This window comes from Oryza sativa, chromosome 1 (genome assembly GCF_034140825.1).
Source record: "Oryza sativa Japonica Group chromosome 1, ASM3414082v1".
Classification (NCBI taxonomy): domain Eukaryota; kingdom Viridiplantae; phylum Streptophyta; class Magnoliopsida; order Poales; family Poaceae; genus Oryza; species Oryza sativa.
Genome location: NC_089035.1, coordinates 9,257,203 through 9,277,321, shown reverse-complemented (window position 1 = coordinate 9,277,321; position 20,119 = coordinate 9,257,203). Strand labels below are relative to the sequence as shown.

Sequence of the window (20,119 nt, the reverse complement as noted above, 5' to 3'; positions counted from 1 at the left end):
TGCAAACAGTTAGCACCCAGTAACCCAAACCAAGCATAAAATTTTTGAACAAAAATTTAGTTATTTTTGTTCAATTTTATCCGGTTTCAGTTTTCCTGACCGAAACATGATTAGAGTACTTATCCATGAATCGATGCTAGAACTGATCACGAGGCACAAATTTCTAAAGAATTTTACACTATGATTCCAATGTTTATATATCATCTATCCTACAAGCTGAATTTGGAATTATACATCATCTGTAAGGTGAGAGAAATTTAAATATTGACATAGATAACCCGTTAACTACGGCAAATGTTTGCTGACTTCCTAAGCAGACGCCTGACAGCTAGCAAGAGCCGAGTGGAACTTCTCATCAAATCATGGTACCAGTGGCAAGTGAATAAAATTAGCAGCGCACCATTTCGTCGCCAATCTGCTGCCTAATGGACCTCAGCATGTTGCCTCATCTTAGAAATATCACCAATTCTGCCCGCAATGTTTCCAGGGAAGTCGCATTAAGTTAGCTCAACGAGTCTGCGCTTCAAGGAGGATGTTCGTGGCCGTGTTGATGTCATTTCTGGCTCGCATTAGCGCCTGTCTTGCAGCATTTCCATCAAAGCCCATCGAAACCAGCATAGCGATTGAAGATTCTGGGGGCTCCACGACAGGAGCGAATCCAGATGGCTGATTGTTCTATATTAAATAGACAGAATCAAGATGTAAGCATATAGTCATTGGTTTTCTTTCAGGCAATGCTTAGGAACTCAGAGATGATAAAGGTTTCGTGCCTTGTATGTTAGAAACTATAAAAATTAATGGGCTATGCTTGTATCAGTAGAAAAATAATTGAATAACAGTAACAGATATGAAACATCAAAACCCATCAAGATGAGACCTGTAACTTAAGTATGAACTTTAAGAACATTGTGGACCAAGACCAAGGAACAACAATTTTGTGCTAGTAACTGGAGTCATCTTAATCTTGTTGATGATTACATATATGGATGAGTATTTGATCTATCTATGTTCACTTCAGTTACAATGGATCTTCATCACATATGATGGAAGACATCACAAAACAATCATAATTGTCCAGTTGAATCATTGAAACATGCATACATGGCAGCTAAGTATATGACCAATTACTCACCAGCTAAGAATCCAGATGAAAAGATTTATTTATCAAAGGATCAACATACACATAAATCAAAACCCAAACTTAGCTTATCAAAAACTAACCTGCACAGCACGGCTTGTACGAGAACTCATGTTTCCGACCAGACTCCTGGAGGGCCTAGATGAACCTCCCGAAGAAGGTGCGAAAATTCTTGCGAAAAATGATGCAATAACCTGTGGCATCTGTACAACGAGCATAAATAGTTAGAACTGCAGACAGAAAAATAGGCATGTTTTGAGCCTTTGGTCAAACTCTAAAGACAAGGAAATATAATAATAAATAAAAGCTCTCCTGCCCCACCCACCCCCAACCCCCACCCCAAAACAATAAACTTGAAAAGAACAGACACCAGATCGTACTACTCAAAACCAAGCTAGCAAATATCCAACAAAAAAGGGGAAACCAGGAATAAACAACAAAATGCAATAGCAAAAAAGATCTGACTAGATGTACTTTCACTTAATTCTGCCTGCAGCCATATGTATGTCAACATGGACCATACAGGCGGTCCGTGCTGTTCTTTTCTTCGAAATGATTATCTGATATTTAACAACTGTAGGTGGAGCAGGTAATGACTAGCTCCAGCCTGATATTACTTGGTCCAGTTGATTCCATATCATATTGCACACAGTGAGATTTTATTAAAAAATAACTTCTGATGCCATGACTCATGACTTGTGACTACAATAGTTCTAGTATATGGAATTAAATATTATTCCAAGTAACCAGGCGACTAACAGAAAAACAACAGAATATAATTTTAGTGGTACTGACATAACAAGAAAAATTAATATAGTATGAATAAGGGAGAACTTACCTTCATCCTGCGGATGCCAAGCACGTTCAGACGATAGAGAGAACCAGCAATCAGACCACAAATACCAGGAATAAGAGAACGCTTCCCAGAAGATAAAAGCAGCTGCCAAGAGTAACAGGGAAGTTGTGGCAATGAAATACTTAAGCGTAAATGACAGATAAGTATCCATTTCTGTCCAAAAAAAAAAACTAACCTGCAGGCCAGCTAGGTATATGAATGATTTATCACTGAAGTTAACACCAAAAATACGAAATCGTGATGTGACAGGAATGTCAAGAAAGAATGGAATGAATGAGGCAAATATAAGGCCATAAGGTCCACATGCAAGAGTGCTGAGGTAGTTGGTGTCTGCAAAAATAAATAAGAATATCAAAAGAAGCTCAATAATGACAAATAAAAAAGTCAACATTTGCCACAAAATTATGACAAAAACTGCACTCTCAATAAATTTCAAAAACTCAGAGAAAATAATGCTCATAATTCAACAGCTAAGCTCATGAAAAATAATCGTGAAAAAGAGGGAAGGAAACTAACATCAGCATGGAGCTTAATGTCTCGAAAGACCACTATAAAATGGTGAAGAACAATAAATCAAGAGCCCTATAGCATAATATGGCCAGAAACAATGTCTTGGAACAACTGGATCTAGTATGTCACATATAATGAATCTCTCTAGGTAGCAACTACCTGACTTGAATTCATAACATATTGAATCAATAAATTTGTATTTGCTTGCAAGTTGCACCAAATGATGCATTGCTTGCTAGTTCATTGGTTGGGTGCTGATATTTATCACAATTCAGCCTACAAACTACTCAGCTAGGTTCTCAACTATATTGTTTTTTAAGATGTATACCTTGACATTTTCTTATCTAGACAACAGCCAATCAGTTTCCAGAACATCCAAATTATAACAGTTGCAGAAAGCAGGAAAATGAAAACAATGTTAGTATGTAAGCATCATTCATAACTACTCAAGGAAAAGGAATTTAAAAGTATGTTCTTTTCTTAAAATTTACCAGACAATGCTAGTCAGAAATTTGTCTCATTGTCATACCTTTCAGGAGAACCAAAGATAGGATCTCAAGAAGCAATGATACTGAGATAGTGAATAAACTAAAAACCTGCAAAATACAATTAAAAAGCAATTATATCATGATCTCTTACTAGCAAATTTGTTTGAACAACTATTTCTTCTTACAATGGAAGTTAAAACAAACTAAATATACTGTTTATTCCTTCATGCATTATATATGGCCCTAAAACTGAGTTGATTCCACACTTAGGCTCATGACTTGATAGAGTATTTCCAATTGCACATTAGGTTTTTACACTTCAGAAGCATTTCACTAAAGTCTGCGGCATATAAATTTACAGTGCGTTATATGAAGCAGCTAAGAGCAACTTTAAAGTTCAAGGTACTAGACGGTAAAGTTCTCGAGTTCCACTGTACAGGTTCAGATGCAATATACTCCTGCTTCTAGTTCTACCAATATAATGTAAGTTGTTTATCAATCTCCATTTCCCAGAAAAGAATTGATCTCACTCTTTCTACCATACTATTACTGTTGTTTATCAATTCATTTCACAGCAGAGAGAAGTACAAAACTGAGGCACTTACCGAGTATTTGTTAGAGCCTATCTGCCTCTCGAAAACACGGAAGTAATAGAGCAGGTAGACTCCAAACAATAGCTCCGGTGTTGACTGAAAGGCAAACCCAGATGCAAACAACTTCCATAGACGGAAGTTTTTGACAATCCCCTGAAATAACAAAAATGATTGCTTTACACATACAAATTACAAAAGATCCGTCATACCACGGATGCAGCCCACCTTAAGTTTTGCATTAAAGAAGCAGAAGGTGAAGTACAGATAATAACAAGAATAATTTAACGGTGCTGCAGCAGTGCAAGCTAACAGGCACATGAGAAATACTGTTTCAGAGCTACTATTGGGAGTTAACTATCATTATAACTATAAGGTACACACATGGTTAAACATATATAAGTGGCATGGTGCAACTGAAATGTCATGTTTGCCAACTTATCAACATAAAATCATGTCCTACTCATTATTAACATGATTAGTTTCCATGTAAGTTTATATGATAAGTAAAACTTTAACTCGTAGTCTACTGTCCAAAAAGAACATATGATATATTCAATTACAACGGTGATGAAACATCTATATGTGCTAGTTGGTCTGAAGATGGTTCTTTTTCTTCTTTTCGGGTTGTGTACAGATATTTCCCAGACTAACTGAATCCTAAGTTGATGTACACATTTTGCTTCTGTTCTATTTGCCCAGAGATGCACTGCGTGACCGCACACCCCTAACAGTTCAATCCATGTCTTCCCACAGATACAGTCCATCAATAAGCACCAGCTACTGAGCACTCCTCAAATTTCCAGAACGGACCAAAATCTGCAATCTAACATCACCTTGGAACAACATTCCACTAGCAAATTTCACCCACTGATTCGCCAACACCATAGACTATTAAAAACAAAGTAATCAGGCACATCAAAACCTATGATTCAGCGATCGTGCATTCATGAATCTTAATCAATTAGTAACCCATGAATCAGGCACTTAATCAAAGCAACACAACACAACGCTCGTGACCTAACCACGGAACAGCTGCCTGAAAAACCAATCGAGATTCGGCGCCCGGCTATCCAGGGAGGGAGGGAGGGAGGATGACCTGGTGGGAGAGGACGAGGGCGCGGGCGCGGCGCTGGGCGCTGAAGACGACGGAGAGGAGGCCGCTGGCGAGGACGACGGCCCGCGTCACCGGCGCGTTCTCTGCAACCAACCAAAGCGAAAAAACAAACAAACAAACGCCGGGGAGGCGGTCAGGCACGGAGTAAACGGGGCGGAATTCCGGTCTCGATTCCGGCGAAATCTGAGTGGGGGGAGGGAGGCGGCGCTTACGGAATCCGGACACGCCGCCCTGCATCGCTCCTCTCGTCCGGAACCGATCGACCACCGCCGGGGTCGGGACGCGGCCCCCCACCTCTCCGCGGTCTTCCGCGGCGAGGGTTCCCGTCAACTTGGACGGGAGGCAGGCTCGCGGTCGCGGGCGGTCCGACGAGGAAGGAAGCGCGGGGTGGGGGCCGTGCGAGAGGTGCGGCGAACTCGACGGCGGCGGCGGCGGGCGGGCGGGCGGAGCTCGGGAGGGAGGAAGGGGGAAGAAGAGTCAGATGAGGCGTGGCGTGTTTTATGAGGCGGAAGAGACGAAGAGTCGTTGACGGTGGAGGGGGGGTGGTTGGCTGGAACTCGGCTTTGGACTCTCCTCCTCCTCCGACCTCCGGTGTGGAGCTTTCTAGAAATCACACAAGTTTGCTCTCTTCGCATCAGTTCCCTACACAAACTTGAGAAGCCTTTCTTAAGGTCTATTTGGATTGTTATCATACCAATTTTTTAAAAAAAACTTAGATAAATTTTGGTACTACCAATTTTTTTTTGTTAGGGTAAGATTGTATTTGGTTTGCTACAAATATAAAGCCAGCACATGAATTCTAGTGAAGATTGTTCTAAATTGATGCCAAATCTAGCATGGGCATTACCAATAAATTGGTCTCAATCAAAACAAGCACATGTACTATTTAAACTACCAAAATATTGGTAGGGCTAAGTTTTGGTAGCAATCCAAAACAGCCCTTAATTTGATTTCTGGGGCGGGGCAGATTGTAGCCAAAATATTACTCAATATTACCAAAAATTTTGGCAGGATTTCTTACGTATTTACTAAAGTTTGGAAAAAAAAACTAAATATATGCACATCTTTGGTAAATTTACTAGAAAATAATATGGTTAACATCAATATGAATAGCCCCTCTATTAAGTCAACCGCAATGCCAAATTTTAATAACGTAGCTAAGGTTAAGATGTGTGAATCGTGTAAAAAAAAGTAGGTTAAGGTGTGTGAATTGTATCTGGTTTGTTACTTTATTTATATCGAAGAAAATTTTAGAACTATCAAATCTTTGTAGAGGCTATTTTGGGTACTACTACCTCCGTTTCAGGTTATAAGACTTTCTAGCATTGCCCACATTTATATAGATGTTAATGAATCTAAACATATATGTCTAGATTCATTAACATCTATATAAATGTAGGCAATACTAGAAAGTCTTATAATATGAAACTGAGGAAGTATTTAAATTGTTATCTTATCAAATTTTGGTAAAGTTAAAATTTGTTATTGTTTATTTTGGCAAGGAAACCCCCCCCCCCCAATTGAAAGTCCATCCAACACTCTAAAACTTAAAACGAGAATACTGTTCATATAACACCCTAAGATGATTTTATCAAGTGGTTTTTATCTAACTTGCATATATGTTGAATGAGTTTGACCATGTGACACATGCATTGCACATATATATGTTAAAATCCTTGCCTAAACATTTTGCTTTTACCTTTTTTTTCTCTCACTTACAAACCAATGTTGATATAATACTAGTATGACATCACTATAGAGGGATCGATGAATGACGATATATAAACATACTATGTTAATTATTATTCAAAACCACTTATTTAAGCTCCAAATATGCAAAATTACTATCCAAAACTATCTTATGGTGTAATATAAATGATATTGTAAAATTTGAAAGGTTGAATGTTTGGTTTCAAAGTTTGGTGTGCTTCATGGAAGTACAGGGAGTACACAGACTTTTCCCTTTCGGCAACCATGTGAATTTAAGTTTGTATTGAAACTTTTAAACAAGTACTCGAAATTCTATATAAATTTGCTTTAGAAGTTCTAAAATTGGCTCCATGTTCTATAAGGGCCAGACTGCTCTGAATGTGGCAATGTTTGGGTGTATTAGATGGACGACTATTATCCAGGTCCTTAACAATCCTATGGCAAAAAATGGGACAACTAAAACAGTAAGTCCAATAACCAACATATATTCTGCAAAAATTATCTATGTCTTAAAAAAAACTATGCAAAAAAGTTCACTCTGCTGTTGTACAAAGGAAAATACTCTTTTACTCTCATAAAAAGGTTGAAACTAAATTGAAAATGGTACTAGCTGTAAATACAGAGAAAATTTGTCACAATGATACAAATATAGCAGTACTATTTTGTTTTGTAAGAAAAAAACACTCGCTCCATCTCAAAATATAACAACACAGTATTAGATTATATGCAAATAGTTCATAGTATTAGATTATACACCATGTTCACTTGGAGAGGAGAGGAGAGATGGCTATCTCAGCGGCCGTGCGTACAGTGGAACTTTCTGTTATCTTTTGAATTGATCAAATCGTTCTATAGTTAAATTAATTTGCTCAAGCTCTAAATTATTTTAGTCTTAATTTCCTCTTCTCATCGTCTTCAGTTTTTCAGTTAATTTTTCATGTTCCATCTTTATCAATATTAGTGTTCAACAATTTTCCATCTTTGAGTGCCCATGTCATCCTCAAGGGTGACTCAGGCGACGACCACCCGCGGCAGTGGCCCACCACCCTTCCCCTTCCTTCCCCCTCGCCGTCACCGATGCTAGCCGCCGGTCTACGTGCGGTGACAAGGAAGGCGACGGTGGGGCCGCTTTTCCTCTCCAGATCTAGTCGAGGCTCCTCGCGGATCTAAGGCGTTGTAGTTTGGAGTTCGCAAGGTCAGTAGCAACACTTGCAGCAGAGGAGGCGGCAACCCGCGTAGAAGGAGGAGACAGAGTCGACGACGACGGAGTTGGCGGTGACAAAGTTTGGGGGTCGAGCTGTTGGTGGCCCCATGGACAGATCTGGTACCCCATGGCCGGATCTGGAGAGGCTGGCGCCTTCAACGGTAGGAGAGCAATTCCAAGGTGGGCAGGGCTGCAGCAGCCACAGGCTTCGCAGTGGCCGATAGGTCACGGCGGTGGTGTGCTGGAGTTGCTACGGTTGCAGGGGTAGAGTTGAAGCCGCCAGAGCACCTAGAAAGGGTGGAGTTGGAGTTGGAGCCGTCGACGGATTTGTCTGGATTGGCGTATGTTGAGGGTGTCCGCATTTGCAGGAATTGCTCGTGCATAGCCGCAGGGCAACAACATCATGGTGGGCATCGGCTTTCTTGGTGGCTTCAAGGACGGCTTGTGGTTTCCCCCTCGACTGACCAATCTCCTTTTCCCACCCGGAGCTCCTCCCCTTCTTTGTATCGCTCTGCTTCTAGATCCCGGTGCAGGGAGCCCCATGGTAGTAATGAGGTTTCCGTATGGTCAAGCAGGGTTCCCACAATATGCTAAAGTTTGAGCAACCTTCGGCGTCATCGTCATTTTCTCGAGGTCTGCGACATCTAGGTGACATGTGGGGGGGTGTACCTAGGGATTTTGGTGGTTTTGGTTGGTTCCACCCACGGCTGAGCTTTCGCAAGCTGAGGTGAAGTCGGAGCTACTTGGTGTGACGAGCTTGGCAATGATAACCCCTCAGGAAGTGTAGTTCAACGTGGATGGAGGAGCAGTGTTGTATGCCCCTGAAGTGCAGTGTCATCTTGTGTTGTGGTGGAATCGGAGCTGTTGTGCCGGGTGGCAAGCTAGGCAATGATAACTCAGAACACCCTTGTCTTGTTCTTTAGGGTACTCCCTCTGTCCCAAAATATAAGGAATTTTGGTGGGATGTGATATATCCTACCTGTCCAGATTCGTAGTACTAGGATGTGTCACATCCCTCCAAAATCCTTAATATTATGGGACGGAGGGAGTAATCAACAATCGAGAGAGCCCAACTGCCCAAGGCGGAAGCCTTTCGTAGTCTTTTTGGTGATGGTGATGTTGACGCCTTTGGGTGCCGTGTTCTTCTTGGGTGCATCATTCATGTGACTCTCTCTTCTTTAGGTGAACACCTAGTTTGGTGCTACAGTCAGGCGTCAAAAGCATTCTTGATGTTGTTTCCTTGTTGGAGGCTTCGATTAATAGTTCCTGCTCCTGTGGTGGGTTTGTTTGAAGGTTGTGGCTCTTCTTAAGAAGTCGGGGCGCTTCTCGTCTCTTGATGAGTTTGACAACGATGACTTGAGTCGTACCTTAGTAGTCTTGTAGTCGTTGGTTGTTTCTCTTTTTTCTCTATGTGTAGGTTTTGACGGTTTTCCTTATAAACTGGGCTAAATCTCCTTCTTAATATATCTAGCAGAACTCCTGCCGTCGGTGTTTTTTTAAAAAAGTTTTTATGTTCCTAGGTGACATCAAAACCAATACCTTGACGGCCTCCTCGTTTCATGCAAGGCCATCAGTTGGCGCCAACGCACGCCGGTGTGGTTTCCTCTCCAAAATTAAGGCGTCCCCTCTCCCAACCGCACGTCGCGCGTTCCCTCTCCTCGCCACCGCCGTCGCCGCCGCCGCCGCCGCGCCGTTCCCCGCCCCGACCAGACGACCGCCGCCGCCGCCGCCGCCGCCGCCGCGCTGCCCCGGCGGCAGCGCCGCCGACCGCCACATGACACAGCCTCCCCGGCGACCCGACGCCACCGAGACGACGACCGCCTTCCTCGGCGCCGCGTCCACACCGAGCCCGCGGCCCGCGCCGGCCACCCCGCTCCCGGACGCCCCGTCGTTCCTGCTCGGCCCGTCCACGCCGCTCCCCCCGCCGCTCCCGCCGCCGACGTCGACGGCGGCGGCGGCGGCGGCGGCGAAGGCGAAGCACCAGAAGCAGCAGCAGCAGCAGACCTCCAAGCACTGGTCGCGGCCGGCACGGTTCGTGCGGTCGGTGCGCGCCGCGTTCCGGTCGTTCCCGATCCTCCCGGCGCCGTCGTGCCGGGGGCTGCCGTCGCTGCCCCACCTCCCGGGCCTCCACCACGGCGGCGCGGGCGGCGCCGTCAGGAACCACTTCCACGGCTCCACCCGCACCACGGGGACGCTCTACGGCCACCGCCGCGCGCGCATCACCATCGCCTTCCACGACAGCCCGGGCAGCCCGCCGGCGCTGCTGCTCGACATCGCCGTCCCCACCGCCAAGTTCATCCAGGACGTCAGCGCCGCCGGCATGGTGCGCGTCACGCTCGAGTGCGACAAGCAGCAGCATCAGCCGCCGCCGCACGCGCACCCGCCGGGGGATCCCCTCCCGCCGCGGCGGCTGCTGGACGAGCCGGTGTGGTCGGCGGAGGTGAACGGCGAGAGCGTCGGGTACGCGGCGCGGCGGGAGGCGACGGAGGCGGACGAGCGGGTGATGCGGCTGCTGCACGCCATGTCCATGGGCGCCGGCGTGCTCCCCGCCGTCGCCGCCGACGCGCCGACGTCGGCGGCGGACGGCGAGGTGACGTACATGCGCGCGCACTTCGACCGCGTGGTGGGGTCCAAGGACGCCGAGACGTACTACATGCACAACCCGGAGGGATGCGCCACCGGCCCGGAGCTCACCATCTTCTTCATTAGGACATGATCGACGATGATCACTCTAATTTATTTAGGTTTTTCTTTCTTCTTCTTCTTCTTCTTTTTTTATCTTGGATCATATTGTTCTTGTTTGATAAGTGTGCCTCATCCCAACCTTGTGTGTTTTCCTCTATGATTGTTTGTGTAGATTATTACATATCAATGGTTTAGTCTAGATTGCATATAAAGAAACCATGTAGAGAATGAAATACTAGATTGAAATGTTCAGATGGAATAAGCTTGATTAGTTGATCATGTGTTCAATTGGTGCATATATGCTTACATTGTATTGGGAAGTCGAATAAGTTACATGGTGATAGAGCTCTACGCCTCCATGCCTAACGCCAAAAGTTTTTGTTAAGCAAAAGGTATATGAAGAGGGCAAATCTATTATTCTCCTTTCAAAAATTGATCGATTGTCACACATTACCATTCGTGTTGTGATTCGTAACGCAAAGGCTAAATTTTGGCAAATAATGCTCTGCTCCAATGAAGTAATCTTGTCAAGTTTCTAGGGGTAGAAACATATCGAACTAATGGAGGCCTCCCATATCAATGTTCATATGTTAATGATAATGAATACACATCGAATTAAGATATTCATGTACTCCAATGTTGTGAGTAGGAATCAATGTTGTGAAGAATACAAATCCAATAAATGCTTCATATGGTTGGATCAAATTAATATCCAATCCAACAACATAATAAAGGAGTTCAGTGAAAGAAGTTTTTAAGGAGTTCAAGAGTTGCAAACTTCTCCCAAAAAAAAAACACATTGTCTTCCTCACTCTTTGAAACCCAAATTAAATTTCCTTTCTTTTCGTTGTATAAACAATTGGTTATGAAATCATAATACTTTGAGATCCCTCAAATTTCTTACAAACCTTTCTCCAACGGTCGACCCAACTCTCACAAACACAGCCGGGAAGCCAATCCGGGCCTCAACCTCGGCCTCAGACCCATGCGACATCCCCTCTCCTACACCCCCTCTACTCGTACGACCACCGAACTCATCGCCGGTCCAAACGTGCTTCCATAAGCCGCCATCTGACATGGGAAAGTAGGCGGTCACCGTGCTCCTCCCCTTGTCCAAGACCGGCACCACCAGCATCTCTGTCCCAACCAGGAATTGTTGGTATGTCATCTTCTGCACACGCTGATCCTCCGGGTAGTGGAGGAAGAGGTGCCGCGCCACGGGAAGGCCCTTCTCCGCCGCCTCCTGAGAAGAAACCAGTTGTCAGGATAAACAACTAGGTAGTACAATACAATACTGTGTAAACATGATACAATATATGGGCAATCACTTCTAAATGGGCAAGTGATTTCATCCCTTGAGGGGATATCCTCTCGTTTCGTGTATGCCACCTAAATAGTCTTTAAAAATTTTGACAAAATTTGGTAAGATAGATTAATATGATATAGTATATCACTCCACAAACATGCAGGTTAAAATTCAACTCCTACAAATTGTAACAAAAATAACAAATATAACTGCGAATGTACGATAACTATTTTTAGTTTATTTTGTTCTTTTTGTTGCAACTTGTAGAAGTTGAATTTGGTTTGTATGCTTGTGGAGTGATATACTTCATATTAATCTATGTTGTCAATTTTTTTAAAAGATTTTTATAACTATTTAGATGACATACAAATATAATAATATTTGCATGAGAGATGTCCACTCGTTATTTATGTCCTGTAACGTGCACCGTGTAAACTTTTTTTTTCCAGGCACGTGCAAAAGCTTTGCAATGACATAAGAGCGAGAAGGAATAGAGAGTGGCGTGTCACGTGTCAGTTCAGTACCTCGACGAGCTGGATCCGGTAGAACTCCCAGGCTTTGTAGATCTTTGCGCAGCGCGCGAAATGCGCGAGCGTGCGGTTATTGGAGTAGAACTGGCAGTTGGATCCTGGCTTGTTACCCTGCACATCCAAACTCAGAATTAATTGGATCAATGGATCATCTTGCTAGCTAGCTAGCTCGATCGAATTAATCAGCTCATTGTTTGATCAGCAATGGCGTCAGCTGATCAGCTGATGGATGTATATATATGTATGTACCTCGTGGGTGCGGAAGACGACGGTGAAGGCGCTGAGCTCCAGCCATCGGAGGAGGAGCTCCTCGCTGCGGCGGTAGCGGAGGAGCGGCAGGTCGACGGTGCAGTAGCCGCCGGCGTCGCCGTGGTTGAGCGGGAAGCCGGACATGCCGCCGGTGAGGAGGCCGACGACGCTGCTCTTGATGCCGTCGTTCGCCTGCCAGCTCACCATCTGGTCCCCTTCCCAGAACAGCATCGCCCACCTCGAGCTCTCCCTGAACCCCGCCCGCACGAAGAACACCAGCTCGCCGTCGCCGTCGCCGTCGTCGGCGTCGTCCGCGACGCGGCGGTGCTCGCCGGAGCGCCACTCGTCGGCGAACTCGCGGTTGACGCGCGCCCACAGCTCCGGGTACCGGTTGTGCGCCGCGACGGGGCCGTCGTCGCCGGAGCCGGAGGAGTGCAGCCGCGCGTTCAGCGGGAGGCCCTCGCCGAAGTCGGCCATCCAGCCGGCGGCGCCGCCGCGGGCCATCACGGCGAGGACCTCGCCCTTGAACCAGGCGCGCGCGGCCGGGTTGGTGAAGTCCAGCATGGCGACGTCGAACGCCGTGTTGGGCATCATGTACGGCTCGCCGGCGGCGTCCCGGACCAGGAGCCCCAGCTTCTTGGCCTCCTCGAACAGGTGCCTCCTCGCGTTCGCCTTCTTGTCCATCTGCACCCGCCATTGTTCTCTTCGTCAAGCTTCAGAATCACAAAAAAGCTACTCCCTCCGTTTTTAAATATTTGACGCCGTTGATCTTTTTAATTATGTTTGACAATCCATTTTATTCAAAAATTTAAATAATTATTAATTTTTTTCCATTATTTGATTTACTGTTAAATATATTTTTATGTATATATATATAGTTTTATATATTTCACATAAGTTTTTAATAAGACGGACGATCCAACATATGCTAAAATATCAACGGTGTCAAATATTTAAAAACGGAGGGAGCAGCATCGAATCTGCATGCATCGTCGCCATGATCACTGATCTCTGGAGCTCACCGGGACGAGGCATGGGTTGCAGTAGGTCATGGTCCTGACGCCGCGGCGCCGGAGATCGCGGACCAGATCATTCCATCCGGCGTAGTGGTCGTCGTCTACCTCCCAGTTCCACCATAGCTGGGATCCAATGGACGTCTTCCTCTGGCCAACCCAATCCTGCATTTTTGTGAAAGAATTTGTCCAGAGCTTGGAAATTGGATCATGGAGAGTTTACTTGGTTCAGAGCGCTGAATGCATCAGGATCATGGTCTTATCATTATCGACAGTCAGGGGTCTAAGGCCATCAACAATTTATCATGACAACTATAACAAATTTTAACTGGTGGAGTTTCATGGTAGTTGTGGTTTCACACAATTTTTTCTAATTAATTGTGTATTGTAAGGTTGTTTCCTTTTCTTTTTAAAACGGGGCACCTTTATTTTTTATATAAAACGTCGGTAATGGTTTGGCCATTCAAAAAAATATTGAACAAATTTTAGTTAAAAAATAGGTTCATAAGACCTAACCAATAAGAATTGTGGCATTTTGGTCAAACGCATCTAAGGCCAAGTCTACTATATAATTTTATTCGATACTACGAAGAAAGCCTTGGCATTGGGTCTACGTATTAGAGCAAGTTTAATAGTATAGCCCACTACTAGCTCCAAATCATCTATAGCCCATGTAATAGTTAATTCATAAAATAGTTTGCTTACTATACTATTAATATTTGATCTCACCTATCAGGGCATCCACAATGGTTATCTATAAACTCTCTACAAGAGATCCATGTCAGCATATTTTCCTACTTGAAAGAGATTAAATGAAGCGAGAGAGCAAAGCTATCTACTAACATGGAGATAGTCTATAGAGAAAAACGAGGCAATGGATTAGAGAGCTATAGATACCCATGTAGACATACCATTGAAGTGGTTTACTATTAATCTAGTCTATTGCTGAGATGTACATGTTTTATAGATAGCACCTTACTTTACCATTGCGGGTGCTTTCATACACACATTACATCTTAGAGTTTGTGCTGTAGCTGGCTACATATCTATAGCACGCTGCTATTCTCTCTCTTTCTTTTTAAAATATGGTTATAGCTGGCTTATAGCCTGCTATTGTACATGCTATTAGAAGGCTAGTAGATGCTAAAATAACACAAGAACTGATTCATGTAGAGACATATATTTCCAATGGATAAAGAACATTTCTTTTTACTGTCACTAAGTTTGTTACTTGACCTTCGCATGATAAGTAGAAAAAGACAATTTCTTTTGTTTTTAGACAGAACCGATAAACACTAGCATTGTTTCTAGCACACGTACTAGAGAGAGAGAAAAAAAAGATCTAGCACATGTATGACAAATTTATCTACTACAAGTCCTATGAATATGATAGGGAATAGTAGCAAACTTTGGCAATTGCGTAGGGAATTCAGCTAGTAGGTTCAGAGTTCAGATCGAATGCAACAAGAAACTCAGGTTCAGAGAGGGAGAGGGAGAGGGAGAGGGAGAGGTTGAGACCTGCAGCCAGAATGCAGAGACCGGGACGTCGTGGTCCTGCAGCTGCTTCCAGACGCGGCGGACGGCGTCCGTGCCGCCCTGCATCCCGACCACCGCGCCGGACGTGATCCACCGGGGAAGAGCCGGCGGCCTCCCCGTCGACTCCGTGTAGCTCGTGATCAGCTCCGTCGGCGAGCCGCCGTGCAGGATCCTCCCCTGGACTGAACTCCCGTACACCTGCCAGATTCATTCAGCACAGAATTGTAATCGGCGAATTGCAAAAGCAGAATGGATGTGCGAGTTCTTGGAATTCTGTCCATAACATCGATGAAGTTCTTGGTTTTATGATTGAAAAATTCTGAGATGCACTTGATAGTGCAGTGGTAAAGGGTGTGTGGTTTTAACACGCTCACAATTTCTTCTTAAAATGTTTGGAGGGATGTCTCTCCCTCCAAATCTCCTTTTTTTTTATTTGGAAAATCGCAAAAGCAGAGTGAATGTGAGTTCTTGAAATTCTGTCCATGAACATCGATGAAGTTCTTGGATCTGGTTAGTTTAGCTAATCAAGTATTGACAGTTCAGAATGATTAGTCAGAAATTCAGGATTCAGAAATGTGTTTAGGGGGTAATGGAATGGCTACCTGAATCTGCACTCTATCAGGCTTTGTCAGGTCAAAAATGGAGTAATCGTATCCCTCGAGGTACAAAGATCTCATCTTTGAGGTCATGTAGAACGGAGACGGAGCATACGTAGTACTCCAGTTTCCTCCAGACCTATACATGACGAAACAAAGTAATAAACCACCATGAACAACAACATACTAAAAAATGCATATCAAGTTATCCAAAAGAAGAGAAGAAAACTCGTAGAAATCATGGATCAGTGCTCACAAATCGACAATTTGACATGATAATTTCTCTCAAGAGAAGTACAATCTGCACAAGAATTTCAAGCACACACGCACAAGCTACAAATTCTCTAACCAAGGCACAACGGTCAGTCACTGTCGCTGCGGTTTCAGAGTTCTCATCTGCAGGCCTTACAATTCCTAGAATTATTTGGTGATTTCTATCAATGCAATGTCGTTTTCTACCTTAAATTGCTGTACTCTTCGAGCTCATCCAAATGAGCTGCAAGTGGCAACGCCTGGATAACTACTCCTAGATAAGTTCAGGCAAGCTCTCAATGCAGTTCTTGACACTTGCATGGCAATCTGGCAATGAGGATTTTCACTTTCTACTTACTATTCAACTACAAAAACAGTAACTTTCTGGAGTACTTTCTATTGCTTACCAAGACGCAAAGAAACCGAATATGTGACCGAACGGACCGTGTCAGGACCGGTAACATCAAACTTTGAAAGATCTTTTGTTGGTTGAAGTCAAAGTTTGGTAGGGTTAAAAAAACTGGAATAAGTCATGTACATAATAAGGAATATGATCAGTGCGGTCGATTTTTAAAGAAATCTGTTCAATTTCATGGGAATTCGGAAATTTTCCCCGTACTCAAAAAGAGCTCTGATCTCCTTTTGAGAAGTACTCACATGTCACAAGAACAAGAATGCAATTTTCCTAGAGTTGATGTGGTAAACCGGGAAGTAAAAAGAATTTATAAATGATAAGTGAAAAATTGTATAACCATGCATGACACCGTTGATGTACCATTAACTAATATTTTTCTATTAGAATATAACCACGACATATAACAAAATTATAATATTATAAAAATACTCCTTCCATCCCAAAATATAACAATTTCTAAAATTTAAAATTTCTTTCAAATATAACAACCTATTACCATCAAAAGATAACCTTTACCACTAAACTACCCATACTATCCTACTTCCTCCGTTTTATATTATAAAACTTTCTAGCATTACTCACATTCATATAAATGTTAATGAATCTAAACATATATGTGTATAGATTCATTAGCATCTATATGAATATAGTCAATGCTAGAAAGTCTTGTAATATGAAATGGAGGGAGTAGCATCAAAAGATAGTTTCCCAACTAGTAAGGGCCTATATCTCACTCCCCCCGAAAAGGCAACAAGACTTTTCACCCCTCCCCTTAATAGTCGTGCAAATTACTAAAACTTGATATATTTGAAATGGAAGTACCTATAAAGAAAAACGTACTCATACGATTTTTATTTTTCCAAACTAAAATCATTTATCATACTAATATTTTGAGAGGTAGTATTAATGATCATAGTTTCAATGTTGGACTAAATCAACAATAATACGTACTACCTCAGTTTCATCGTATCCTCAGTTTCATCGTATCGTAAGTTGTTTTGACTTTTTTTTCTAAATCAAACTTTATCAAATTTATAGAAAAGATATGCAATATTTTCAACATGAAAAAAAGCTATTAAAATACTAAGTTTGACTTAAAAAAATTAAAATACTCCCTCCGTCTCTAAATATTTGTTGCCGTTGACTTTTTTAAATATGTGACCGTTTATCTTATTCAAAAGTTTAAGTAATTATTAATTATTTTCCTATCATTTAATTTATTGTTAAATATACTTTTATGTATACATATAGTTTTGCATATTTCACAAAAGTTTTTGAATAAGATGAACGGTCAAATATATTTAAAAAAAATCAATAACGTCAAATATTTAGAGACGGAGGAAGTAACTTCTCTAATATGAAACGGAGGGAGTAGAGTACCCTGTAGCTGCCGGAGTATTGTGGATTTTGACTTGTTACCTGTAGCTGACGAGGTTGGCGGCGAACGTGATGGGCTGGTCGCCCCTCCCGATCCCCTGCTCCTGGACCAACACCGGCACGCGCTTCCCCTTAAACTCCACGCGGCTGAACTGCTCCCCGAACCCGTAGAACCTCTCCTCCCGCGAGCTCGCCAACGTCATCCACACCCGGTTGAACTCCAACTCCTCCTTCGCCGCCGCCGCTGGCACGAGCGGCGCGAGCTCCTCCCGGTCAGCCGGGACGCCCGCGGCGGCGAAGGCGAGCTTCTTCTTCTTCTTGCTGCCGCCGCTGCTCCGCTGCACCCGGGTGGATAGGCGGAGCCGGAGGATGCTGCCGGCGCGGTGCGTTCTTGGGGAGGTGGAGGGGGATGGCGATGGCAATGGGGATGGGTGGGTGGCGTGGCGGTCGTGGTCGCAGCTCCATTGGTAGTCGCCGAGGTTGACGCGGAACGCGACCTGCGTGTCGCTCTTCTCCTCGAGGAGGATCCAGTACCGCGCCGAGAGGACCGGCCGTCCGGCGGCGGCTGCGGCGCGGCGCCGGCCGCAGAGGCAGGACGGCGAGGGGGTCGGCTTCCTGGCGGACACGACGCCGGTGATCACCACCACGGGGAACCGCGCCTGCTCGTGCTCGGACGCCTGGAACGCCGCGCCGGCGACGCGCAGGAGGTCGGCGTCGGCGTCGGCGTCGGCGTCGCGGCGGTACACGGCGCGGATCCTGTCGACGCGCTGGCGGTCGGGGACGAGGCGGGCGCGGCCGTCGCGGAGCGCGAACGAGCCGCGGCACTCGTCGGCCTCGGTGTCCACGGACGCCGCCGAGACGAACGCGACGCCGGGGACGGTCTCCCACATCGTCGCGCCACCGCCACCACGGCGAGGAGCCAGCGACACCGCGCCGCCGAGGGACGGGTCCCAGCGGAGGAGGAAGTGGGGGCCGACAGGGAAGTCGTGGGCGCCGTGGGCGAGCTTGGAGGACGGCGAGAAGGAGAGCGGCGGCGCGGCGTCCCGGTGCCGGAGGGAGGACGACGGCACGGCCCTCGGGAACGGGTTGTTGAGGCGGACGTGGTCCTTCTTTCTGGTCTTCGGCTGCGCCGGCGATGGCGTCGGCGGCGGCGGCGGCGCCATGTCTCCGGCGGCGGTGGCGAGAGAAGGCGCGGCGCGGGTGCTCTGCTTGGCGAGGCGAGAAGCAGAGAGCCGATTGGCTGAAATAGATTCTGGAATGAAGGGGGAGTGGGGGCCCAGGTGGTGGTGGGCCTGGAGAGCACGCGCTCGTTTTGACTGAAGTGGATTCGTGTGAATTTAGGTAGTGTTTGGTTGGTGGGATGGGATGGGACGAATCTACTTTTAGAGGTGTTTGGTTGAGGGGCGAGTGGGATGGGTTGGTCCCTAGAGAGGAATATTCCTCCTAGATCCGGGACAAACACATCCGGCAAAATCGGCCAGACGAGCTCGTCCCACTTGGACGAAGCACACGGCGTCTCCTCGGCGACCGCCGGCGCTCGTCCGCGCCCGCGCCCGCCGCCTCCTCTGTGACCGCCGGCGCTCCGCCACGACCGCCTGCCACCACCTCCACGACCGCCGACGCTCCTCCATGACCCCCTGCCTCAACACCGGTCGCCGCCACGAGCGAGATGCTCTGCGCCATCCTGCCGCTCATCGCGATGCTCGACGAGAGCGGCTGCGGTGATGTCGACGTGGCGGGCTCGAGTGGCGGCGAAGCTTGGAGGTAGGGAGGGCGGCGGCGGTGGATCCAGAGGAGGGGGACTCGGCGGCGGCGAAACTTGGAGGTAGGGAGAGCGGCGGCGGCGGATCTGGCGCAGGGGATCTCCCGATCCAGCCGCGGCGACGATGGTGGGCCAGCGGGTTGGGTGCTCCGACGGTGGTGGCCGTCCTGCTGCTGCCACTGTGCTTGATTGTGGCGCAGTCAACGGTCGTTGACGGTGATGGCAAACAATGTCCATCCCATCTCCCCCTTATCCCTTCAACCAAACAAAAAATTAGGATTGTCACATCCTACAAACCAAACACGTGAGTGGAATCATCCTAACCCAAAATCAGATATGGTTTCATCCCATCCCATCTAGCTGGATCATGGATGGAGTAGCAATTTTGGTCACTTCCAACTTTGCCATGTGTTTATTTGGATTAATAGCATTTTTTACCCTGTCAATTTTTTTTGGCAGCTTCAATAGTAACGTATAAAGGCCCACAGTATTTGTATTATAAGTTGTTTGACTTATTTTCTAGTTAAACTTTTAAAGTTTGATCAAGTTTATAGAAAAATATAGTAGTATTTTTTTTAAAAAAATAAATATATTATAAAAATATATTCAATGTTAGATTTAATGGTACTAATTTAATATTTTAGATATTGCTAAATTTTTCTATAAACTTAATCAAACTTTATGAAGTTTTATTAGAGAAAAATCAGACAATTTATAATATGAAATGGAGGGCATATGAAATTTGGTAGTGCCAAAAGTTATCAAGGTTTTAGCACTAGCAAAAT

General features: G+C 45.3%; 3 protein-coding genes across 4 annotated transcripts; 1 reads left to right on the top strand and 2 right to left on the bottom strand.

Annotated features, from left to right (window-relative positions):
• Positions 1-160: 160 nt before the first annotated feature.
• LOC4326264 (rhomboid-like protein 20) lies at positions 161-5,232 on the bottom strand. Its single transcript, XM_015761500.3, has 8 exons — positions 4,912-5,232; positions 4,682-4,782; positions 3,598-3,738; positions 3,034-3,100; positions 2,170-2,324; positions 1,977-2,078; positions 1,222-1,341; positions 161-675 (listed from the first exon to the last, which is right to left on the bottom strand). The coding sequence occupies exons 1-8, from the start codon at positions 4,934-4,936 to the stop codon at positions 508-510; spliced, it is 879 nt and encodes a 292-aa protein (XP_015616986.1). The 5' UTR covers positions 4,937-5,232; the 3' UTR covers positions 161-507.
• A 3,940-nt stretch (positions 5,233-9,172) lies between these two features.
• Positions 9,173-13,037, top strand: LOC136354975 (protein MIZU-KUSSEI 1-like). Its single transcript, XM_066306890.1, has 2 exons — positions 9,173-10,357; positions 12,054-13,037. Exon 1 carries the CDS (start codon positions 9,388-9,390, stop codon positions 10,327-10,329), a length of 942 nt encoding a protein of 313 aa, XP_066162987.1. The 5' UTR covers positions 9,173-9,387; the 3' UTR covers positions 10,330-10,357; positions 12,054-13,037.
• LOC4326262 (uncharacterized) lies at positions 11,103-19,821 on the bottom strand. Of its 2 annotated transcripts, XM_015771752.3 has the most exons (7): positions 17,615-19,821; positions 15,535-15,667; positions 14,915-15,130; positions 13,406-13,561; positions 12,384-13,067; positions 12,129-12,245; positions 11,103-11,541 (listed from the first exon to the last, which is right to left on the bottom strand). In XM_015771752.3, exons 1-7 carry the CDS (start codon positions 18,733-18,735, stop codon positions 11,170-11,172), a joined length of 2,799 nt encoding a protein of 932 aa, XP_015627238.1. In that variant the 5' UTR covers positions 18,736-19,821; the 3' UTR covers positions 11,103-11,169. The 2 variants fall into 2 exon arrangements, with proteins under 2 accessions (XP_015627238.1, XP_025880382.1); XM_026024597.2 differs by lacking the exon at positions 13,406-13,561.
• Between the last annotated feature and the right edge of the window lie 298 nt (positions 19,822-20,119).